Source organism: Babylonia areolata, chromosome 18 (genome assembly GCF_041734735.1).
Source record: "Babylonia areolata isolate BAREFJ2019XMU chromosome 18, ASM4173473v1, whole genome shotgun sequence".
In the NCBI taxonomy this organism is placed as follows: Eukaryota; Metazoa; Mollusca; class Gastropoda; order Neogastropoda; family Buccinidae; genus Babylonia; species Babylonia areolata.
The window spans coordinates 13,726,402-13,752,775 of NC_134893.1; the positions used below are offsets into that span (position 1 = coordinate 13,726,402).

The 26,374-nt window shown below is 42.3% G+C and overlaps 2 protein-coding genes across 2 annotated transcripts in view; one reads left to right on the forward strand and one right to left on the reverse strand.

The window, feature by feature from the left end:
- LOC143292484 (uncharacterized) lies at window positions 1–24,726 on the reverse strand. The gene is made up of 10 exons (XM_076602814.1): window positions 24,603–24,726; window positions 16,918–17,210; window positions 14,891–15,032; window positions 14,164–14,303; window positions 11,500–11,565; window positions 10,533–10,791; window positions 5,720–5,838; window positions 2,763–2,957; window positions 2,017–2,263; window positions 1–1,323 (listed from the first exon to the last, which is right to left on the reverse strand). Exons 2-10 carry the CDS (start codon window positions 17,192–17,194, stop codon window positions 1,185–1,187), a joined length of 1,584 nt encoding a protein of 527 aa, XP_076458929.1. The 5' UTR covers window positions 17,195–17,210; window positions 24,603–24,726; the 3' UTR covers window positions 1–1,184.
- A 181-nt stretch (window positions 24,727–24,907) lies between these two features.
- Window positions 24,908–26,374, forward strand: part of LOC143292486 (long-chain-fatty-acid--CoA ligase 5-like) — an 85,698-nt gene continuing 84,231 nt past the window's right edge. The window contains exon 1 of the mRNA XM_076602817.1: window positions 24,908–25,048. Coding sequence (XP_076458932.1) covers window positions 25,028–25,048 — 21 coding nt within the window. The 5' untranslated portion in view covers window positions 24,908–25,027. The remainder of the gene's footprint in view (window positions 25,049–26,374) is intronic.

Below are 26,374 nucleotides of genomic sequence, written 5' to 3' on the forward strand. Positions count from 1 at the left end.
AGCCGGCTCCTATCCTGAGGTGAGTGTGCTATGGGCTAAAATGGGAAGACTAGGACCACAGTGTTGCTAAAATTTCCTTACACTGGAAATGTCTGTATCCCTCAGGCCAGGTCAACGCTGGAATATGAAAGGAAGCGTACATTACAGTCTTGTCACGCAGTCCCAAAGCTAAAATGGGCCTTCGTAGCAACATTGTCATCACCATCCTCCACCTTCATATGTGAAGAAATTGTCACAAATTATTTATCTCATTGTGACCTCAATTTCGATCCCCATCCACTTTCATTTATTCCCCTAAAATTATGCTTAATCTTAAATACCATGACACACTAGTACAGACTCTGACAGGGGTCTGACTCCTGTTCCTTGCAAACAACTACCTGCTTATGCAGAGAAAAGGAAAGTAGGTACAACTAACAACCTCCATTAGTAGATTACCTCCCCGAGGATTTCCATGACAACAGAAAGTTCAAACCAGCTGTTGAAAGCATATTTCTGTATCACTGGCTCAAGCTCTCCTTCCAACAACCCAGGCAAATTTTCAGAATAATAAACTAAAAATGAAAACGTGAAATTACTTTTGTACTCATTTAACAATGTTACTTTTGTACTCATTTAACAATTTCAAAACCCTTACACAAATCATATCACCCACAATGAAGAAACCTGTTTTATTTGAGCACACGAGTTACTCAGGCATGACACTTTAACAGAGACACTCAATACATGACGAGCAAGCATTCATACATGAATCCTTTTCAGTCAACACTAACTCAACCAGTCTAGAGGTAAATGTACCTAACAATAAAGAGGTGGCTTGAGTCAACACTAACTCAACCACAGTCTAGACAGGTAAATGTACCTAACAATAAAGAGGTGGCTTGCTTTCCTCTTTTGACAAGGACACTAAAGACCACTTGTCAAACATTAGGACAGAGCAATATCAAACACCCAGAAAGGTGGCATACAGCCTCAATTGATGTTATCTCGATGGTAAGGGCGATCTGATGTGCATGTGTTGTAGTTTGAGATGATACACACAACGGGCACTGAATTAAACAACACATCATGAACACAAAGTTCGATAGCTGTAATTCATGTTGGTGGATATCTTTATGACAGAAAAAACAAGAAGTAAATCATAAAAAATCCCTCATTCTCTCGCAAACCTGCCAACTGTCAGTTTATCTCCAGCCACCTCGGTGCTGTTTCCTGCCGCCACCACGGCCACCACCGCCACCACCGCCGCCACCTCCATATCTGGATCCTTGACCACCCCCATAGCCACCACCCCAGTCATCTCGCCCATAGCCACCACCATATCTGTGGACATAAAAAAAAGTCTCAAAAACATTGTGTCACTGACATTTCCATACAGCTTCAGTAGATGGGAAAGAAAAGGACAAGAGTCAAGGACTCCATAGCTCAAATGCAAAAAGAAGAAAAAAAGAAGAAAAATCAAGAATACACAGAAAAAACAAAAAACTACATTTGAAAAGATAGTTTGCACATACCATGTATGAAATATGGTTTTGCTAATTGTCTGGTCCTTATTTACTGATGTGTTTCTGTTAACAAAATTAATGACAGTACTAAGCAAAACTGTGTGAAAAACATTCACATCCCATAGTTGCATGCAACTGCTTTCCTATCTATCTGTCTGGTCCATTCCTCAACGGAAGCAGAACATGGTGTACACATTCAGGAATGTTCACAGCATCAGCTAATCTTTAGCAGTGCAATAAATTTTGGCTCAGATTTGTCTGTCACCAACTCTACTCACATTTTCCAACATTGACACAGACGGTTTATTGTGGCATGGATTCAACTCAGCATAATGAAAAATGACGGAAACCATAATGAAATGTAAAAAGAAACCACACAAACACTGAGCACAAAGATGCAGGAAAGAAGACACACACATAACACAACACCCATGACTGATACGACATGGTATGCTGACACAGAGACAGAAGACGGATCAGCATGAACCCAAATCCAAACAAGAGCACTTACCCCCCACCACCCATAGGTGGCATGTCATAGAAGCCTCTGTCCCTTCCTCTTAGAGAGGCAATCTGTCGCTGCAGTTCATACGTGTTCATGGCCAGCTGTGTCTGCAAGTAACGCACGTCATCAGCGAAGCCAGGGCCGCCACCTCCACCGCCTCTACGCCGATCATCTCTTCCTCCTCCCCACCGTTTCATGCTCTTCTCGTTCATCTTCTGACGTCCTGTCATTACACCTCCACGGCCACCCCTGCCTGCAACCAAACATGACATACAGTTTTTGAACAATCTTCTGAGTCTTTCCACATATGCTTAGTTTGAATGTCTGATTATCACTCCTGATCTTTATATGGTGTTGTGGATAGGGGTGGGGGTGAACAAAAGAAAAAGAGTAAGTCCATTTCCAGTCTAATGATGTCTTGTACTGGCTTTAAAGATTGTGTTAAAAAAACAGAAAGAGAGAGAGAAAATGCAGATCATACCAAAAATAAGAATTTGAAGTGATAATATATATACATCTTTTTATAAACTGATACATTTAGATTTATTCCAAAATAAAACAAGAAATCAGAAGGGTAGGTGCTGTTTTATCAGAACAAATACTGCCATTTTTGTTCATGTTTTGGCACCTAGTTCTACACAAGGTCACCCTGAAGAAAGGCAGCGGAGTTCCAAAAGGTCATATAAATATTCTATACATATGCATCTATCTATCTAATACAGATAGATAGATAGATAGATATATGTATTTACCTCCACGGTCCCCTCCTCCTCGATGGTCCCCTCGGCCTCCACGACCTCTGCCTCCACGGTCCCCTCCTCTTCCTCTGTCATCAAAGTCCTCTTCTCGCTTGGACACACGATCAGCAGCGGTGACTGGCTTCCATTCTTTGCCATGGATGGCTTCATAGCAACGCTTCTTCCTCACTTCTTTCCGCAGATTATCAACTGAAATGCACACATCAGTATCTGCATCAGCAAAGCTCTGCACTGAAATGTCATGGTCTTCCTGCTCCATTCCCAAAGTGTTTCAAGCAGTTGGCAAAACAGTGCATTCTGTCATACAGCGACACAGCTGGATTTGAATGAGAGAAGAGACAGATGTGCAGACCGATTTACTCCACGGACAACACCTTTCTTTAATCTTTCCCATACGTCGTGGGTGTGCTCACACCCACACACGTTTTTTTGCTTGTAACTCAAGCAATTTTGAAGCCAATTCCATTAAATTTTATGACTTTGTTTATAATGTATCATACTACATATCAACTGAAAATTATTTTGTTTTATCCATAAACAAAGAAATGAATGTACAGTAAAAGTCCTAGTACATCGTGGGTGTGTGCACACCCATACTCTCAAAGAATAAATTTTGCACGCTGTACGTCGTGGGTGTGAAGCCACCCATACTTGCAAGGAACAAGCCTTGCGCACCACATGTTGTTTATGTGACATCACTCGCGCCTGCTAGAGAGAGAGAGGAGGGGATAGGTTTTGGTATGAAACTGCTTCTTGCCCACCGTTCGGAATTGGTGCCACCAAGATCAGGCCAGATTCAGTTCTGTCTGCTACTTTTTCTCTGTTGTGCGTGATATACTTGTTCAAGTCTGCAGTTTTACTCTGAAGTTTAACTCATTTAAAAAATGGATATTTGTTGTACTAGATAAAAGAACTGATTTAAATACAATTCAGAATGAATTGTTTTTCATGTAAAAAAGATCATCAGAACTGATTATATTGGTACCGGCTATTTTCAGCTAGTTGGAAAAACCTTTTTTGAGAACTAGATATTATTGTATGTCTGAAATCCATTATCAATATCTAGTTGCTGCAGAAATTTTTTCTTATTCCAATCCTTTCGAAACAAAGGAAACCTGCCTATGAAGAAAGAAAAAAAAGCGCCAGGAATGCCAACATCTTGGTCAAGCGAAAAGGGACTGGTATGGTACCAGTGCCGCCGGCATCAGTTAACTCCTTACAGTAAACACACCGTGCTCATGTATGTCATCGCATCATGCCATAAGGAAGGAGGGGAGAAGGGAAAGAAGAGGAAGGGCTAGAAAGAATCACACTTGTGTGGGCACTTTTACTATCCTTTCTGACAATATATGGAATGGATGCGTGTGCGTTTGTGTGTGTGTGTGTGTGCGCACATAAACACAAAAACGAAAGAACAGTGTTTCCTATATGCCTAAAATCAGATACAAAACCAAATAAACATTTCTGTTCATAATGGAGATGCATCTTTTGTACTTTGTCTATAGATTCCTGATCTAAATAACTTCTACAAGCTGCAGCTGCATCATCAGCTAATTTCATCACACACACACACACATACACACACACACACAGCATTAGTCAAATGATGCGGTCGTTCCACAAAGTGTGGCTGGACAGAGATAGCACGCGCGTGTTTGTGTGTGTGTGTGTGCATCAGTGTGTATGCGAGTGCGTGTATATGTGCAAGGGCGGCATGTGTGTGTGTCTGTGTCAGTGTCTGTCTGTGTCTGTGTGGAGGTGTCTGTACACACATACACCAGTGTGTGTGTGTGTGTGTGTGTGTGTGTGTGTGTGTGTGTGTGTGTGTGTGTCTTGCTGGACCATGAAAACATCGGTACGCTCCAAAGGGAGTGAATCATTGTTTGTCTATTCGTTGTTATATAGGCTTGCTTTGTTGTTTTTGATTGAACATGCGCTAGATTTCATCTAAACAACTCAGAATTGACTCGTCAGTTCTAAGTGATACATCATGTTTGGCACAAGAGAACTGCCATCAACATGTACAGAACAGATCAGACCAAAATGGGCCTTTCAATACTATCAGTTGCGGGAGCAGACGTAAAGAGCGTGGCTTTTTTCTTTCCAAGTTCGATTTTGTCGTCAAATACATCGTCATTAGCGTCGCAACACCATGGTGTCTGGATGACATCATACCTAAGTTTCACTCCCTTCCCCCTCTCCCATTTTCTCTCCAGATTTGCACATATCTCAGAATGGCCTCTGGCTGGGAGGGTTTCTGCAGCAGTCACGCCCAACTTAAAGTTCAGTTTTTTTGTTTTTCTGGGTTTTTTTTTAAATAATGAAATGGAAAAGCCCATTTACACGAAGCTCTCACATCCCTGCACTTGGTCAAGCACTTGAGTAAATGCATGCAACTGGAAACTGGACATGAAAGTTTGCTGAAGGAAATGTCAAATTTGTTTTACGGACAGATGTGGGTTACCGAAATACATTCACGACGTATGGCAACGGATCAGTTCCTATACAGAAAGGATGTGTTACTGCGCACCCACGATGTACGGCGAGGAGTCATTTCTTCATAGAAAGCATGGGTGTCTGTACACCCATGGTACAGGAAGGGGTTAGTTCCTATACAGAAACCATGGTGTATGGCGAGGTGTCTTTCCTTCACAGAAAGCATGGGTGTCTGTACACCCACAACGTACGGCAGCAGATCAGTTCCTATATAGAGATCATGGGTTGCTGTACACCCACGACGTACGGCGAGGAGTTTTTCCTGATACAGAGCATAGGTGTCTGTACACCCATGATGTACGGCACGCAAAATTTTAGATGACATATGGGAAAGGTTAATGTGTCTGCACATAAAACAACGTAACACATTAATCACTGTGTAAAGCATGAATCATCAGCAATGACTATCTTCAGCCACAAGTCTTGAGAGAAACGGGGCAGAGAGGACCACTCACTGTCAATGTCTTCTGCCAGAGGTTTAATGACGAGGAGGCTGCTGTCGATGATCACCTTCCTGTAGCCCAGCAGGAAGCCCCGTAGACTGGCGCGACTGCTGCAGTCGATGGTCAAGTTCCTGAAAATGACACCACCACTGGAGTCATTTCCTGTTCTACCCAGCAGCGCTGTTATCTGAACTTGGAGCACAACAGCTTGGACTCTACACATTCCTGACTCTCTCTCTTCCCTTTGTTATTTGCTTTGGAAGCTTGGGTCATCCCTCACAAGAGTGAACAAAATCATCATAATCATCTTTAGAACCTACATTCAGCCTTAAAATTAATCAAGAGCCATCCAAAGAGGCAGACCCTGTCTCTCTTCATCTCTTTTTATTATTTTTTTTTATTTAAAAAAAAAAAAAATCTTTTAGCACATATGAACTTCTGTCATGGTCTCACACTAATCTCCAATTTGCAGTATTCTTTCATCTTTAGCACCTCAACCCCAGTTAAATATGGAAACATCAATAACAATGAAGACAAATGGAAACTCCTCTGTACACCTGAACAAGACAGGTTAAGTGTCATGTGTGATTCCTACTATTAAAAAAAATAAAAATAAAAAATAAATAAATAAAATAAAATAAATAAAAAAAGAGAGAGAAATCACTGTTTGATTATTCATCCATTTCTGGATTTGATCAGCTATATCAAACACTATTCATTATTGTGATTAATGAAAGATTCATGATTGTGTAAATGGGCAAGAATGTTTTTGTCAACCATCCGCACTTAATACTTTTAGCAAACTCCTTTATACCCAAACTGACTGCTAGCCAGGCGCCTGTAGTATCCAAATGCACAGCAGGCAACAGTGCAAGCCACTTGGATCATGCACTGACACTTTGGTTGTGGTACCAGTGGACTGAAACTTGGCAGGGGAGCCTCAAAAGGTCCAATGAAATGCAGACTCATTGAAGAAAATGTGAGTTGGTAAATGTGTTTTCAAAAATATTTGCCAAGTGAAAAGGATGACTTGTAGTAGACAAAATAAGGTTTTCTGAGCTACTATCAACCCTTACACCATTTGAGGCAACTTGATTCGACAGTAGAGGTACACCTGTGAAGGGGATGCCATTCAACAGAACTATCAGAGCGACTTCCCACAACACTCTTCTCTGCCCTGAATCCCACAAAGTCACAATGTTTACATAAGGTGAAAGGTAAGTCCTTCACCTTCAGCCTAGTTATCGTATTGCCTTTGTCTTTGAACTGGATGTGTCATTTTCACATGTTTTGATGGCAAATGAAGCAAGCTGAACTGTGATCGCTCAACATTTGCTATGGACACTCAACCCACTATGCTCAACCCAATACTTTTAACGGAATTCGTGCTTCACGTCAGTACACTTTAGCTGACGCTGTAAATATAATCATGGGAAAGCAATGCACAGAAAAGGCAGCGTGCTACTGCTTCAAGCAGGGTGCGACGTGCTCCAGTTTTCTTTCATTGTTTATTTGCCAAGTACATGTGCTGTGTTACAGTACCAACATACGAACCACAGTTAGTTTCAGATTGTAAATGTGTCTTTACTCTTATTCAGCTGAACTGTCAGTCTCACTGTTTGAACATGTTGCACACCAGCTTTGAATGGGGAAAAGGAGCAGAGCTTGAACACACACACACACACTTGACCACATGCAACAGACTTCTCCATACTATGCACACATGCAAGTCAGCTTGCACATGTGCATATATACTGTATACTGTGTGCTCTTTCCTAGTTTCTAGCATATATTCAAAATATGCACTGTACCAACATACTGCTTCCTCCACCAGTCTTTTAGTTACCACATACACACACACACAGTAGTTGCACATACACATCAGCATACACACATATACACCTACACACTCACCAGCAGCTGCACATACACATCAGAACACACACACACACACCAGCAACTGCACATACACACATCTGTGGCCAAACACACAGAGCTACACATACAAAAAACATGTACACACACATACATGACAAGATCTGGTCTATTTCATAGTTTATACTTCCTGGTTTTGCAGGATGATGAGCACATGACAGTGGAGGAAAGCAAGGAATATGCAAGGGTTGAGGGTGTGGCCAGCCTGTATCTTTACCAGACACTTCTGACAGCAAAGACGACCATGCAGCTGTAATAGCTCCAGCACAAGTCCAGTGTTTGACTGGAAGTGTTCGCTCATAATCCCAGCTTCAATCCAGAGTCATGGCTGCCAGTTTACCACAGACAAAGAGTGCTTATTGACTCAAGCAATTACCAGCCTGTGGACTATTTTAAACTGTTTTTTTTTCTTCTGTTTTAACTGATGTCTTGTTTGTGCGTCTGTGTCACTCTGAGCAAAGATTCAAGTTTCTCTGTCCTGTTAATGGCAAGTTTCGAGGTTTCGCCCCGACAACCTTCTTAGAGGAAGGTCGTACTGTTATGGTTTGGGGCTTTTTGCCCACTTGGTTGGCACCCTCATGTGAGGACGGTTTTCCACCTGGTGGTCAAGTTCTGTGTTTGGTGTGCTCCAGCTAGGAGGGTAGGAGTACCCTGCTGGACCTGTGTCGTCTGTGTTGTCTGTTTCCAGCGTCAGGATAGTAGCACCCGGTTGGCAGTTTGCAGCATCCCACTTCCTGTGCCGTTGTCCTTCAGCCTGTGTTGGCCAGGTAGCATTATTGTGTCCAGATTGGCGAGAAAGAAAAGCTTTATCATGCCAACATGCTTATGCAATATGATGAGCATTCAGGAGAAACTGTCAGAACTAGGAAGCATGTTTGATCTGTGTGAAAATGTTGATACCTGAGTCATCTGTACAGTGGTCATGTGTTTCATGATCTTTTAGTATAAGTCTTATTGAATAGTAACGCCAGCTATTGATTAATTTGCAGTTCATCCTGACATTCCAGACTTCATAGTTCTTTGATGATTGTGTTTTATCACTTCTTTCAATATAGTTACAGGATGGCAGAGTTTTTGCAATTATCTGCAGATGTTCATTTCTGATTGTGTGGATAATAAGGGAATGTTCGTTATTGTGTCTGTCATTCTGTGTGACATTTTAATAATTGTTTCAAACTTTGTTTGAACTTGTGAGGGGGCTACTGTCACATTTCATGACAAACCTAAGTGTGTGTGCCTTAACCCCTCCTTGTTCTCCCACCCCATTTAACTAGAAAGTGGTGTGGGTTATGCTGATTGCACGTGGAACTCATGTCTCAGTCTCAGTTCAGTCTGTCACTGAATTGAGATCAGCCCCTTCTTAGCTGGTCAGGGACAGGATTCTGGGCTTTTCACCCTCAACTGGTATAGGAAGCAGTTATGCCTGCTTTGTGCTCTTCAGGGCTGTTTGCCCGGTTCTGCACTCCTAAGTGAGGATCGTTTTTCCTCCAAGTGTTTGGGGCTCTTCGTCGTTGTGTGTTCGGTGTTCTTTCAGCTGTCTGGGTAGTAGTACCCTGTCTGGAAGTGTTTTCAGCATTCCCACTTCCGTAGTCTTCCACTGACCATCCACTGTCTTCCCTGGGATCCCACTGCCGGCCTTTGACTTCCGTGGTTTTGGCCTCAGTTGGCTACTACCACCTACCACTGCCTTCCATCGCCAGTGTTCTCTGGCCTTTGTGCTCAACCCTCTCAGTATTTATGGATGTCTATGTCTGCTCTCAGTCCTCATACTCCAGTTTATCATTCCCAGTCTTGCCGTTGTCGTCATCCACTCTCTTTCGTCATCTTCGTCATCACTTACTGTTCTTCGTCCCTGTACTTCAGTTAGTCATTTCCAGTACTGTCGTTGTCGTCACCCACCCACCTTCCTTCTCATCATCATCACTTACTGTTCTTCGTCGTCGTCACCACTACTTCGTCATCGCTACCTTCTACTTACTTTCATCGTCAACAACTTAGTGCCTGTGTTTCTGTGTCGTCTCCACACATATCCACACTCTCACTCCTGTGCTTCATCGGTTTCTCCTTCCAGAAGTGGATTTATTCACTTCATCTATCTCGAGACCATTGACCTTCACTTTAAGGATTGTGGTAATTTCCTTCAACATTTGTGCCATTTCAAGCCTTCGCTGATTAATTAGCTGAATTACTTCTCTTTGTAATTGTGTGCTTTGTTGTTTTCAGTCAACAATTAAACTCTGTGTATTGTTTGCTCCATGTGCTGAATAAACATATATTGAACTTTTATTTTGTTACTGTCTGTACTTGTATTGTCTGGGCATTAGTGCTCAGTTGGGTGGGGGTTACTAGTCCGTTCTCCTAGAGTGTGACATACATCAATTACTAAATATTTGTTCAAGATCAAATAGATCTACCAGTGTAAAAAGAGACAGGCATAATTAATGACTGGTTCTGGGAAAATACTTTCAAAGGAAAAAAACTGCAGAAACAGATTTTGTTTACCTCCAAGGCGCAGTTTTCATAATGGTCATGGCTAGACAGTCCCCCCCCCCACCCCCCCAATATCTACCACTCGCACTTTATAAATGTGAAGGGTTGAATTTTACCAAAGGCACATATGTACAATGACAACTGAAAGAGGGTTATTATATAGAATCACTTTGTGTACAGATTCAGTCCATAAAGTACAGAAAGAAGTAAAGAAAGATTAGAAACAAAGAGCAGAAAAGGGTATAACTTACCCTCAGGAAGGCTGTTCTTGGTCTGTACTGCAACAAAAGACAGTCCTATCCTAGCTCTTTATACCCCCACCTCTCCCACCCCAACTTATTTCTTGTAAGTATGCCACTGAACATAAAAGTATTGCTGGCTGGCCACCCTGACCACTTACCCATTAAACTCTCCGACCAATTCTTCTTCCTGATCCTCATTTTCCTCTTCTTCATCCTTTTCTTCAGTTTTGTCACCGCTACTACTTTCCTCTTTGGCCTCATCTTTTTCGTTGGCCTCTTTAGGCTTCATAGCTTCTTCCTCAGATTGGTCAGACTCTCGTTTGACATTGAATGCTCGAGCAAAGAGAACCTTCAAAAATTCCTTCGATGTGTCAAGTGGCACATCGCTGACCTTGGCAACGCGTGTAGTGGCGTCCCCTGCAACATGGACAGATGTGGTCAGGAGGTCGCATGCACAAAGAGTGCACACGACCCAGCGCCCACCCCCACCAGCCCTCAGAGGGTGGGAGGAGTGGCGCAGGACTGCAGGTGACTGGTACAGCCACCCCCTCACTCCCATCCCAAGGAGGGTGGGAGGAGACAAAGGGCAGCCACACCGTCACCCCGTGGTCAGTCGAGGGGCCCCTCTCGTCATCAAGAGCGCAGTGCTCTGACCCACTCCACATGGCTGCCCTGTGCTGGCCACTCAGCCCTGTTGGCTGCGCTACTGTCAACATAAAAGGCTTCAAGATCATGGCATATCACAGTTCACCTAACTCCGCAAGTCAACAAGCACCAACTGGACATCTCTGCACCACAGGTTCTATTCAACTGCTTGGCCTATACCCCAAATGTCTTTACAAAACAAACAGAAATATAATCTTTGAACAAAAATACATGATACACATCATATGGACAGCCCATTTGCAATACATGTACAATAAATTCACTGATTATCAACAACGCTCACTGCATTCTAGTTTTATCTGTAGCTTTTAAATTTTCACAGAAAGAAAATTACTCATGGTGGGACATAGTTATTATTCAGACATGGGGCATAGTTTTGATACTAATTCTTTCAGGTTAAAAATGATGGCAAACATATCTCAAAGCCATGAAGTGTGAGGGGGGAAAGAAGGGGCTTACCTTTGTTCTTCTTCTGTTTGTCCCATCTCATCTTGGCTGATTCAATGAGGTCCAGCCTGAGATATGCTGCAACACAGATTTGTTATGGCATGAAAGCTACATTTACACCCTCATTATCATCTAGCATAATACAGTTACGAAACAGAGTTATCTCCCGTCGCCTTATGTACTTGAGGGAATAGCTCTGATGTTGAATGTCTGCGTATGAATTAGTGATTTCGTGATTGTGAGTGTGACAGCCTTTTTACTGATGGAACACTGGTCATTTTGGTGTCCTTTCTGTCGCTCTCTGACAAGGACATGGGATTTATAGTTCAATTTGTCAATCTCACTTTCTTCTACTTTTTCATCCAGTACGTTGAGCTGCTCGGCTGTCGGCCATTGAACAAGCAACCTTAATGCGCGGAAGAAACTGCAGAGCAGAGTTGTCCAGTGTTGTTGCCAGCCACTCAAGTTTTTTTTTACAGTAAAAGTGAATTATTGTCGCTTCAGTGTACACAGTCTAACCTTACTCTGTTCATGTGTGACAACATTCATTATCTTGGTATTCAGTCAAGTTCCATGCTCAGATCTGCAGTCAGATCAGTGGGCTTCATGCTCATCGAAGAAAAAGCGACTGCCAGTTCGAGGTGGGCGCCAGAGATTTCAACACAGTAGGCCCATCCCAGTGCCTACAAGACATTGAGTCCTCTGCTCACCCTGTCCATTCGATGACTGATCGCCAATCAAACTTCTTCCCAATGTGAACTTAACAACCTGATCTCTATTTTACTCCACTCCCCCTTGTCCAACAATCGTAAGATCTCTGGTCTTAAAATTGTATCTTTCAACTCACAGTCTGTTGGTCCCAACTTCAGAAAGAAAAGAACCGCTATTTCTTCTTTCACTGCTGACAACACTGGTTTATTTTGTGGAGACATGGCTCAAGCCCCATGGAGATGAATCAGTATGTGCTGATCTCGCCCCAAGTGGTTATGCCATCAAGTCACTACCTCGTGCCTCTGGTCGTGGCAGTGTATTGCAGTCATTTACAGAGACACTCTCACTCCCCACCTTACCTTCACCTCCACATTTTCCTTCACCCACTCATCCTTTGAATTGTTTCAATTGTACCTAACTTCCCAGCATAGTGTGTTGCACTTTATGTGTGTGTATCGCCTCTGGCCCACCTCTGTTAATAAGTTAACGGAGACCATGTTCTTTGAACAGTTTCCTTATCTTTTGGACTACTGTAACTCTCTTCACGGACGTCTGTGTCTTTTGGGGGATTTTAACTTTCATGTCGACAGTTCTACAGATCATAGTGCTGTGAAATTCTTGGAACTTCTCAATATGTACAACCTTTCTCAGACTGTGTGGACCTACCCACAAGCATGTTATGCTCTCAATCTGGTGATTCAGTGGCCCAGTGATGGAGATGAATCGTCTGAAGGGAATCACAACCTTATGAGTCTGACCATTTGTGTGTGGTTAGTGTCCACAATATAGACCTCCCCTCCTCTGTTACAGTGTATTCCTGGGTTGTTGTTTTTTGAGTACTGTTAACAATATGAAATACTAATCCTGACATTAAGGTTCTGATTAAGAACTAGACAGGAACTTTTTAGTTTTCTGAATTTTAGTGTCTTCTTCCTTTGCACATCGCAATATCATGTCAACTTGCAAAATCAAAAGAAAAATGTTGTTGCCTCATATTCCTGTTTGGAGATGTTGACCTTGTTGTGCAGGAGGGTTATTATTGGCCCCAGAGTGGCTCCGAGTCCCTTTTGAAGGAAGGGAGCTGGTCTACAGGACATGGGCAGGGCTCTGGTCCTTCACACTACAGGGACAGGTTGGTGAAGGGCATCAGCTTCAACATCTTGAGGACTGTCCCAGTTTCTTGAGGGCAGATATTTTCTGAGTGCAGGACAACGGAAGTGGGAAGGCTACAACAGTACAGTTGATGATTTGATTTCATTCTAAGGCTGCTGCAGATCAAAGTCATTGAGTAAAAATTCATGTCATTTTGTGCTCGGTGTTTGATTGCTTCATTGGCATTTAGTTGCATCATACTGCAGGCACCTCGCAGTATCTGCAAACAGGCACAACCTCAAACCCCACTGGAAAGAAAAAAACAAGCTTCAGCATCTGCAACATTGTCTACAGCTGGGAACTTGAAATAAGTCTTTTCTGGCACTAGATTGTGACAGATACTGTACACATGCTAAGTGGGTATCCAACACATCAGTTACCTGGCCAATATAAATGTCTCATTAAAAAAAAAGACTGCAATCCACTGTCCTTGGGCAGTGAAGCTGGAGGTTTGATCTTCACTACTCTGCTCCTGGTCTTCATTTCCATCAGCAGTGTTTTGTCGTCTCCTTAATTTGGGTTGTGAGTCTTGTGGCTCATCTGAATCGGAGCTCGCAGACTGCAGAGAAGCTCACACTTCTGCTGATCTCAAGTCTTCTTCATCAATCTATCCACTACACTGCTCAGTCAAAACATTCAAAGAAAACCCCATCTAACCTACTAATAAAGAGAAGTGATGAAAACCATCCTGTTTGACTACTCAGGTGAGCCAGCTGATACACAATACACATCCTGTTTGTCAAACACACAGAGCGATAGTGAACAAAGGCAGCTGTTTCAATCTATAAAAAGAAACAAAAAGAAAACCCCAACCTGTCTCATACTGGTCCTCTGTGCCCTCTTTCAGGTGGTACAGGTAGATGAAGGGACGGAAGAAGGTGAATTTTCTGCAGCATATGGTTCTCATTAGGGTACGAGCCACGTCCATGTCCTGGGCGTAAAAGTGAGCTTCTCTGAAACAATGAAATCAAATGACTAAGCATTGACATGGGGTTCAGGGTGTGTGTTGGGGTAGGGTGGGGGACAAGAAGGGGGAGAGGGGATGGTGGAGTTATGTTTTGTCACTCCAACACATTTCATAATGCACCCTTTTTTCTAGTACCTTTTTTTTTTTAAATAAAAACTTTTTGAACAAGTACATTTCAATAGCCTTGTATTTTTTCTTCTCTTTTTTCCTGGCTGCCGGTACAAACCAGTAACAAAACAAAATTCTCAGCGAAGACTGTGACAAGCAAGGGCCAGAACTATCTGAACCAAATAATCATTCAAGAAAAATTAGCTCCTTTTTTTTCTTTTCTTTTTTTTTTACCAGAAGCACGAAACTGCATAAGAGGGAATAAGCCTAATTGGAATGGACTGTTTTCCTCTCTCTTGTGTACAACTACAGCATAAGTGATTATATTTAAACAGGAAAAAAAATAAAATAAAAAAAGACAAAAACCATTCAAATGCAACTTTTCGATAACCACAAATAGGCGATTTCAGGAATTGATTTGGGGAGATTTGGATGCACATGAACTCTAAAAGTGTTAGAGCTCACCCTCTTTTTTCTCCACGCTCATTGTCCCTGTAGATGACATGACTGGAATCCGCAGTACTGACCATCTTGACAAAATTGTCCAACATCGTATCTTCAGGTGCCAATGGATACAGTTCAATATGCCACTTCCAGGTCACCTCATCTGGAACATTTCCATCACCAACATTGTACACATGCATACAATATAGAACATAGTGTCTAAATATGATCATATCCACAGAGTTGTCAATTGTCATTTCAATGCTATCTGCACTTTGTACACAGGTATTTTCAAAGAGAACTTAAAAAATTTCAATGAGGAAAAAAAAAGGATTTCAAGTATTATATACACATTTATTTCATATTCAAAGGATAACCAATGACACATGCTTTGTGTATAAAATAATAAATCCTCCGAGGTCTTCAATTATTAATAAATATTACAAATACTAGCCTCTGCATTGCTTAATCTCTGTCTTCTCTTTTCACATCCATACAGACCTAAACTGTGATTAAAATTTTCAACTGTTAGGCTTTTAACTTCCGACTGCGGATATATCCATGGTTTAGGGATAACTGCATTATAAACAGTCCAGCCACTCATTTGAATAAATACTTAGTTCCTTGCAAATGGCGACTGCCTCGATGTGAGTTCAAAGCAATATCTCATAAAATTTTGGGTTGACTTTGACACAGATTTTTTTTTGTTTATTATTGTTTTTGCGTTTTGTAAAGTGAAAAGCTGTTGAGCAGATCAACATGGCTGCTGGGATGTACTGTACAGAAGATGGCTAGAATTTTGTTTAATTTTCTGCACAATGTTGACAATAGCAATTATGAAAACGTGAAAAAAATGAAAGCAACCTTGTTGATGATCAACTGAAGTGATTCTAGTTATCTTGATGATAATTACATGCTACAACTGTACAAGTTACGTAAGTTGATATACAGGAAGAGGGCGGGTTCATGTTAGTCAATATAGAAAAAGAACATTATTTTACCAAAAATCTTCATTTTCAGGTTTTCACTTTCAATCAAACCCTCCAAATGAAAGCTCCCAAGCCAAAATATGTTTAAAAATTACCTTTAGTGTTGTAATATTGTGTGAAAGTGTTTGTGTGGGAGGGTCTGTGGGTGAGTGTATGTGTTTGTGCATGCTAGTATAGTGTTTATATAAAAAACAACATGACAGTGGAGGAAACAACACAATTACACTTGATTCCTGTGTCTTATAATTATATAGCAGCTAATGTTTTGGCACACATTAAATTAGAAAAAAACTTAATTCTTTTCTTCACCAAAATATTTTGCGATATTTTTTCTAAAAATCTGAGTGATCTTCCCATGATTGGGAGTTACTGGAGTCATCCTGTCAACACTGAACCTACGATAATCATTTCTCCATTTATTTTCCTTCAAGATCTTTATACTTTTGTATACTTTTAAGCATAATTTTAATTCTACTGATTTTTTAAAAGAGGTAAGTGATTATTTGGTAAAAATCACAAACAGTTCCCATGTAAAAGAGTTAAAGCATAAATTAATCTTCAATATTTTTAACAGTTTAACATACTTTTACACGAAGAGACAATAATATTCTACAGTAGTTAACAGATGTATTTTAACTTGAATGATTAAAACAAAAACATAAGACGGGCAAGATCTTCAAGTAAAAAAAGTCGCATCTAATGCTATATGCAACCCACTCATAATTCAAATCAAACACAGGAATTACAGAATATGAACTCACTGAATTTCATGTTTGATATCATGTATACAAGCATCCACCATTCTCCCCTCCCCTCTTCACCGTCTCCAATGAAATCTTCCTGTTTTCTTGTGCAGCTGCTTGCTTATTTCACCTCGCAAGATTCCGAAATTTGTTCATCCACTGCTCAAGCTCATCACCACGTCAATTTACAGGGGGGTGGGTGGGGGGTGGGGGGGGGGTTCTTAATACAAATTTCCACTTATGGGAGAAAGAGCTGGTTTTGTTCACACCATCAATATATATTCAATGTCAAAAGCGTCATGGGAAGAGAACTTACCACGGGGAGCAACACGGTCATCTTCAGTGGTGAACTCAACATCACTGGCAGCTCCACCATCATCTAACTCCTCCTCCTCCTCCTCTTCCTCCTCTTTTTTCTCCTCTTCAGTTTTTTCTTCTGTGTCTTGCTTCTCTCCATCTGCAGCTGAAGACTCATCTTTCATGGCCTCTTCTTGTCCTTCTCCATTTTTGCCCTCTGTTCCCAGCAGTTCATCTTCATCCATTTCACCTCCCTCCTCCATGGCCACATCCTTGTCCTCTGCATTGTCAGCCATGCTTCTCTGTGGATAGCTGAGGAATAATAATACATTTGATAAAATTTGTACTCTATTTTGTTCAAAACATGACAGTTTTCAAATAGAATAGATTTAAGCAAAAAAAATGGATGGGGAACACAAGGGTCATGTGCAATACCAAATAAATAATTAAAGAAAAAACCAAACAAAAACAAAACAAAAACAAAAAGTACCACCACATTGTGCTGATCTTGATTTTGGAAAGTTAAGTCATAACCAATCAACATACCAATTTAAATGCAGGTGGATGAGAAACCCATGCCCAACCAATATCACCTGTCCACAATTTCTATTATTCCATGCTCATGTTTCTTCAGACTATGAGCTATAGCATAGCCCACCCATTCATATACCCAGTTAGCTCAACAGACTCCACAGCTGGGCAACATGCGTATGTCAGAACCCAGTCCAAGCCAATGAACTTGAACAAGGGAGGGAGGGTAACATAAAATACTTTCAGCAATACTGATATTTAGTAACAAGAGAGGCAAAGCTTTCATTAAGACTCACACGCGACTCCTGCTGAATTTGGCACATAAGGAACAAAACATAAAAGTTAAAACCCTAAAAAAAAAATTATTAAAAAAACCTAAAAATATAACATTAAATTAAAAGATTATAAAGAATTATCAGGACAAAATGATGAAGGTTACAGCATTTTAAAGAATGTCTTTTTTCACTAACCTTAAGCAAAGATCACATTATCAATGTATCAGACTATGATCATCTATGAAGTTGAAAATTTCAATATTTGTGTATGTTTGTGTGGTGTGTAGTGTCTCTATGTGTATCTTACTCTCTCTTGTCTCTGTGTGTGAGACAACTTCCTGCATATTATTTTCAAAGTGTTTCCCATAACACCCTACACTGGCTACAGCACGTCCTTTACAATTACACACAAAAATCTGAAAGGACACCAAGTTTTCACAACTGTACATCCCAAGGATGCACACAAGTTTTAATTCATTGGTCGATCTTCCAGGCTGCCAACTCAACAGTAACACTAAACATGAAGAGCAGACGATACCAACTGTTTGGACTGCGACCCTGGTTTTTTGCACTGGATAAATTTTCCCAGACCTGCCTCGTACAATTCAACCATAATGTTCTATGATTCAAGCCCCTAGACTAGGGCACTTGCCGACTGCACAACCTAGCACACACAATATTAGTGTAAATGACACATGTACACACAGTGCCACCGACACAGGCATCAACACAGACGAACTTACGAAATGACATGAACACAAGTTTTACCCTCGATTACATTATATACACATACACTAACATGTGCACAGACATACACTGACCAACACACACAAACACACACGAAAAAAATCACATGCACATGGGTGCATGCGCGCGCACACATACACACGCAAGCACACGCGTGCACACGCACAATTTCCATTCCTGTCCAGTCACTTTTCACAAAACTCACTTTTTAGCAACTCAACTGACAAAAGCATACAGCAAAAATTTTGTAGCAAATTAATAGTGTTCAGCTGGAATAATCAGCTGATGATGCGGCATTTTTGTTACACCAATCTGACATGGCTGAAATTATCACTATCCCTGGAGTTTGAAACACACAGGCATTATACAGTTAAACGTGTGCGTGCAGACATTTGACACACAGGCTCCCTACTCACACTCACAGTTGCATTGAAATGAATATGTATGCATGCACACCTTTACACACACACATTCTCTCTCTCTTTCTCTCTCTGTTTATGGATATATTAAATAACAAATTCAGTGATTCGTGAAATGAATATGCATGCATGCACACCTTTACACACACATTCTCTCTCTCTTTCTCTCTGTTTATGGATATACTAAATAACAAATTCAGTGATTCGCCATGCACCTATTGAATACTTTTTAAGATGAAACTATATCACAGGAGAGCTTTCCAAATGTCCAAGTGTTCTAGTTATTTGCTTTATTGGGTCAAATGATTTTGCTTCTGTTGTGATTTAGCTTGTCATTTTCTTGATAAATTAAAGCCGGCAGAGAGGCTGGCTTAGTGAAAGCAAGTGACAGTGAAGTTTATAATCCCATTTAAAGGACAGAGAGACCAGCAATGTGGTTGAGATAGTGGCAGTTCACAATGAGATAAAAAGATAGTTCAAATGACAGTACAAACCAAAACAGGCTGACTGACAGCAAGACAAGATTTCAACTTGACAAGGCATTATCCCTGTTTTTTGTGCATGTGTATGTGATTGTTGAAATGGTTATTCTTAATTTTACAATGGAACTCTTAAAAATCTTGGAAGGGCCCCCAAAAATTTACACAGAGGGACCCTGGAAACCTTACATTTTATCTTCATGGGAAAGTAAACACTAATCAAAAGGCAGTGACAGACAAAATCAGTCAAGGTTAGATCCACCATTTCAATTGGTGGATATAATCCCAGCTAGTCCAGATAAGACATGGTCTTTATTTTAGTGTGCATGTGTGCGTGCGTGATTTGTTTCTTGTGAATACATCACTTTTCTTGACCATGTGTGGATGTGTGTGTGTGTGCGCGCGCGTTTTGTTTCTAGTGAATACATCCCTTTTCTTGACCATGTACCTCAATGGGCATTACACCACTGAGAGACCACAGTTTCAGTTATCTGCACGCTGAACCTCTGAGGCAACTCGTGAACTCTATGAAGCATCAAAGAACAGCTTTCAACTCAATGTCAGGGGCAATTTCTTTTCACAGAAAGTGATCTCAGCATGGAATGAACTTCCATATTGGGTAGTCACAGCACCATCAGTCGCCGCCTTCAAAAGCGGCCTTGACAGCCACTGGAAAGACCTGCCAGCCATTTACGACCCTCAGTGCATTCGATAAGCTTCAGGGAACTGCTAACCATGCATGCTAAGTATGATAGTTAACCTTTAACAAGGCCTCAACCACAAGCAAGTCAAGTTAAGTTTTAGAATAGTGACGAGCTCAGGGGGTGTGTGCACATGTGCCGAATGGACGCGTTTCCAATATCTGCTCTGATCATTGTGGCTAAAGTTTTGTGTTTTTCAGATACAACCTCGTCAGTCAGGATTATTTTTGTGCAGAAAAGATACCTTGGATACTCATCCTTCTGAAACTGACAAAAATGGATTTCGAATAAGTGAAAATTTGTCCAAATTTCCCTTCAAGTGTGATGACTGACACTGAGTTCACTGAGGTTGCCTTGCTTACTTCGGAGTGTACTTCCGGCGAGATGTGAAGCATACATTCGACGAACTTGACGTTGTATTTAATTGTAACAGCCATTCATGGTTTCAGGATTGTTACTGTGATACCTCATTATCTTCTTCACCTTCAGACCTCAGCTCTGTTTGCTTTGGGGACAAGACAGTGTTTCAATCACTCGGAAATGGACTCTGTGTGTTTACACACTCCCTGTGTTATAGATTTACGTTCGAGAGACGACGACCAACACTCCACCCAGCGTCTAACCAGAAACTTGTACTTCTTTACCTAACCACCCTTCTCATCAGCAACTCATATTCTCCTGAGCCAAATCCTGGCCCATCAACTGATCATTCTACCGGCCCAACAAATCCTCAGGTCAGTCCTTTCCAGTCCCACTCCCAGTCCCAGTCTTCATGGGTCTGTGGTACATGTGATCTCCCGGTTACTTGGAATGACAGAGGTGTCAAGTGTGAACAGTGTGGCCAATGGTGCCAAGGACAATGTCAGTATAGACATACACTATTATGAACAACCTGCAGACTCAAATGTACCATGGTACTGTGCAATACGCGGCAGTCCGAATAGCAGAACAGTTTTCGACCTACACGGTGTGGATTGGTCAGAGCAATCACTTCAGGACTCTTCTTTAATTTCCTGTACTACAACCTACTGAACTTCAGTCTAGACCTCAACATGCGTCGACTCCAACAAGATGTAGCCAATAAGACAAGTGGAAGGAAAGACCTTTGCATGTTTTGAACATTAACTTTCAATTCGCCAGTTCCAAAAGAGCAGAAATTCCATACTTATTGGAAAGTCTGAAACCAGACATAGTAATAGGCTCAGAAACTTGGTTGGACTCAACTGTGACAACAGCAGAAATCTTCCCTGACTTGTATAAAGTCTACAGGAGACACAGTATAAAGTCTACAGGAGACACAGAGATCATGGGGAAGGTGGTGTTCTGATTGCTGTTCGCAGCAACATTGACAGCTTTGCAGCCCCAGAATTGGAGGCTGATGACTGTGAACTCCTCTGGATACTCATTCGACTGTGAGGCAGGCGAGAACTGTATGTTGGTGCATTCTACAGACCCGACGACGGCAATGAGCCAAGCTTGAAGCACCTTGGCACATCACTCCAGAGAGCTACCCGCATACAGAACTCGCTCCTGCTCACTGAAGGCGACTTCAACTTCCCAGACTGGGATTGGACCACAAGAACACTGAAACCAAGGTCATCGTACCCTCATCTGCACTATAACTTTCTTAACATGCTACATGATAACGGTTTGGAGCAACTTGTTAAGGAAACAACCAGAGATGTAAACACATTGGACTTGCTCCTGACAAACTGTCCAGATTCGGTCCCTCGAGTTTATGTTGCGCCAAGCCTCTCCAACCACTGCATACCATATTGTGAGATCAGCACCAGTTCTTGGAGAAAGAAGCAGACACGGCGCCAAATTCCCCTATACGCCAAGGCAGACTGGGATAGTCTTAGGACAGCGGCTACAGAACTGAGTGCAGACCTACAAGACAAGTGTGACCAGGATACAACAGAGGGGCTGTGGAAAACATTCAGGGACTCCCTATTGTCAGCAGTCAAGCAGTTTGTACCACACAAGACAGCCAGGACTAAGACCTGCCAACTATGGATCACAGGCATACACCAGCTCATCAACAGGCAGGACAGAAAATGCCGCATGATGAAGAAAACAAGTTCTGCAGAGTTGAGAGAGGAGGTGAAGGTCCTGCGGCGTACCATTCAACGGCAGATCCGTTGAAGCTACTGGAGATACCTCAACTCTGGTCTTCACTGAAGAGGCAACCACCTACCAGGCTGGCAACAAGAGGTTCTGGTCATACATCAAGAACCAGCATTCAAGTAACATCAGTGTTGCCCCACTCAAGAAGATGGCCACCTTACTTGAATACTTCTGACCCCAAGGAACAAGCAGAGTTGCTGAACCAACACTTCCAGTCAGTCTTCGGGGATGGTCATGAGTACACAGCTGAGGAGTTTGAACTCAAGACTGGAATGAGTGACACAAATGTACCAGCTATGGACAACATCACCATTAACTGTGAAGGAGTGAAGAGACTCTTCAAGACCCTAAACCCACACAAGGCAGGAGGACCTGACGGTATAAGCCTGAGAGTGTTACGGGAGCTTGCAGAGCACCAGCACCGACCACCATCTTCCAGTCATCGTTATCCTCAGGCGTCGTTCCAACTGACTGGAGGAGTGCATACGTTACACCAATCTTCAAGAAGGGAGAACAATATAACCCTGCTAACTACAGGCCAGTCTCCCTGACGTGCATCTTATGTAAGCTCATGGAGCACATAGTCGTTAGTTCTGTGATGCAGCACTTCGAGGCTCACGCCATTCTGAACGACAGACAACATGGTTTTCGACAGAGGCCATCATGTGAGAGCCAACTCCTGGAGTCTGTAGAGGAGCTAACCACCAATTTGGAGAGTGGGAAGCAGACAGGCATCCTAATTATGGACTTCACAGAGGCCTTCGACCGCGTTAACCACAGTCTGCTGATCCACAAACTCTAACGCTATGGCATACATGGCTCCACTCTGACATGGATCAACAGCTTCCTCAAGGATCGATGCCAAGCAGTCATAGTTGACGGTCACCACTGCTCCTATGTCAGCGTTAGGTCAGAAGTACCTCAGGGTTCCATGCTGGGACCTTGTTTATTCCTGGCCTATATCAACAACCTTCCGGACAAGCTGACAGCACTGGTAAGATTATTTGCGGACGACTCAGCAGTGCACTGGGTTGTAACCAACAGCGAACAACAAAACCAGTTACAGCAAGACCTCCAGCGCCTATCGGAATGGGAGAATAGGTGGGACATGCTGTTCCACCCTGCAAAGTGTGTGTCTATGCCAGTCACCAGGAGCAGGAGCCCACTGGACCACTCTTACGTCCTGCACGACCACAACCTGGACACCGTCCACACACCTGGGCGTCACACTACATCGCGAAATGACATGGGACACCCACATCAACGAGACAATAAACAATGCTAACCAAACACTGGGTTTCCTCAGGCGCAATTCAAAGATCACGGACAAAAAAATAAAGTATGTGTGTATGTGTGTGTGTGTGTGTGAGTGAGTATGTATTGCACTGAATGGTGATCAACAAGAGTTTAGTGCGCATGGCCCATCAAAACATAAAGTAGTGAGATGTCATCACCCTTTTCTCACATAGGCTATCCTATTCAAACTGTCCTCTTCTCATCACTTGACAACAGGCCTATGGTTCAAAACGTCATGTCCCACTGTACAAAGAGGATTCAGCCACCACCAAAAAGGTTTTTATAAACTTTAGTTTTTTGTCTTTGAAGAATCCTGCAGTCATTTTTGTCTTCTTCCCCAATTTAAAGATCAGCTCCAGTTCTATCAAGGAGAAGTCGTACAAGGCATTCGTAGACCCCTTCTTGAATATGCATCATCAGTATAGAATCCATACACACAGGAGCATAGACGTTGGAGGCCGTTCAGAGACGTGCCGCATGTTTCATACTCAACCGCTACCGCATGTTTCATGCTTAACCGCTGCCACAACAGGTCAAGTGTGAGCCGACCGATTGGTCAACTGGGCTGGCCATCTCTTGAGCAGCATAGAAGAACCACACGCCTGGGGTAGGACAGGAATGTCAGACCCCTGCCGGAGTCTGCACTAGTTGGGTCACGGTTAAGTATGTGTAATTAAACAGCAGTTCTGCCTCATCAACACCAGAACTCAGTACAGAGGTGGCTCATTCCTAACCAGGACTGTTAGGGACTGGAACCATCTTCCCAGTGAGAAAGTAGAGGCAACAACAGTCGACGCTTTTTGTGTCAGTTTCCTGACACCATGCGGCCCTTACGGTAACGGATTTCAGCTATGTTTTACGGACAATGAGAATAGTGAAGTGATCAGAGCTTACAAATGGACTGTGTCTACAATACCCCCCTCCCCCACCCCCCTTTATGTGCCGGAATGATCATCCTCAAGATCGTGGGCACCGAAGGAAAGAACGAACAGGCGTCAAGCGTCTAATAAGATCTAGATCAAATCATTCATCTATTTTGCATGCAGTGTAGACATTCACGAAACAAAATATATTGAATTACCAGACGTTTGCATATGCTGGATTTTAATGTTTTAAATTTTTTTTTTACCTTATATGATATTCCACAGCAAAACGATTTACAAATGCTGCTCCAAAATGGCTTCCTCCACACGCGTGTCCTATAAGAAGGCGATAAACCACTCATGCATAATAAGCAGAATGCCTTTTCGAATAGAAATTGATTGATAAAAAAATGCAGTAACACGTTGCATTCTTTCGTTTTCATTATTAAAATGGATATCAAAAACACATACTCGATTCAAAAGAACAAAAGATTATAGAATAACTGTACAATTATGTATTTTAGAGAGTATTCGCAGGCGGCAAACAGGCGGCTGACCAATGAACAAAAAAGACGTCAAAAAGTAACCACGGAAGGGAAGACAAAGGAGGTTGACAACCAAGTGATGTCCGGAGAAACAGCAAGAGAGGTCCTACGGATAAGCCTAGGGAAATCCAAACCATGGTTCACAAATGGATAAAGTAGTAAAACATGTGCGTTGCAACATAAGATTTTTTTATGAGAGGCGCCCAACATTTCAGACCATATGTTTGTCTCCAGGGTCTGTGGTTGTTGGAAATGGCAGTGGAGGTGACGGCAAAGCTTAAGAAAAATCATAGGTATTAATCATAAAAGGAAGGCAAGGATGAACGGAGAAGTAAATAGTGATCAGGCCCCCATGGGCATGAGTTACATGTGGGAGAAGGAAGGTGGAGCGCCGCAGGGGCTGGAGGGGCCGGGATGGGTGGGGAAAAAGGTGGTGTGGGAGTTGGATGAGCGAAGAAAGGAAATGAAAGTAGAGTTGAGATGAGGAAAAGGGGAGCAGTTGAATGTATCGTCTGTGGCTGATGCCTGAAATCCGGCACAGAACATCTTGACTTTGGGTAATTTCTGGCATGGAGCGATTTTGTTTTGCTATTTTCCGGCTTAGAGATATGTTTTTGTAGTTTCCGGCCAGTTATAAAAATAGAATATGTAGCCCATTAGTTTCCGGCATGTGGAAATGTTGTTTTGGTAGTTTCCGGCATGTATAAATTTGTGTTCCCTGGTCGCTCTCACTGATTTCTCTGTCATGTTTATGTTCAGTGACGTCATTTTATATGTGACGAAATTCGAACTGAAAAGAAATGCCAGAGAAGTACTCAAATTCAGAATTGTCAAAATCAGTGTGTCGTTTACTTGCGCGTGCATCGATGTCTTGAAAACTATCATGTTGGAGATAAACACATTGCGAATCGCTCTCTGGCGATGAAAAGTGCGTTCACCAAACATATTTTGTGACAGCATAAAATTGGTAAAGTCTTTTTGACGAAAAATTACAAGAATACTGAGTCCCAGACCTGACAACCCAAGCTTCCATTATCAAAGAAATTTATCACTTGATACCGCGCTTCTACGTGCCTGAAAAAAACACACAAAAAGAAACACTCCCTCAGTGGCGCCGGCGCGATTCCGCGCACAAACACACACACTCTCTCTCTCTCTCTTGATAAAAGGAAAACAGATCGTTTAGCAATCGTTTATTGGCAACACCTTTTGAAAAGCCCTGGATACCGTTCCTTAGGTTTGTGCGAAACCGTAGAGAGGGTAAATGGGTGGGGAGTATGAAATTTAAATGTGATAACGCCGACAACGGCTGTTGCGATGCTACCGTGCTGTTCAGTGTATCTCAAGACAAATGCCGTACGATGGATGGTGATAAAGGGGTGGGTGGGGGAAACGGGGGAGGGGTGCGCGCGCACACACACACTACACACACACGTGCGCGCGCGCGTGACTCGTAGTCACCATCACCACTGCCCAGTGATCTTCAAGTTGCT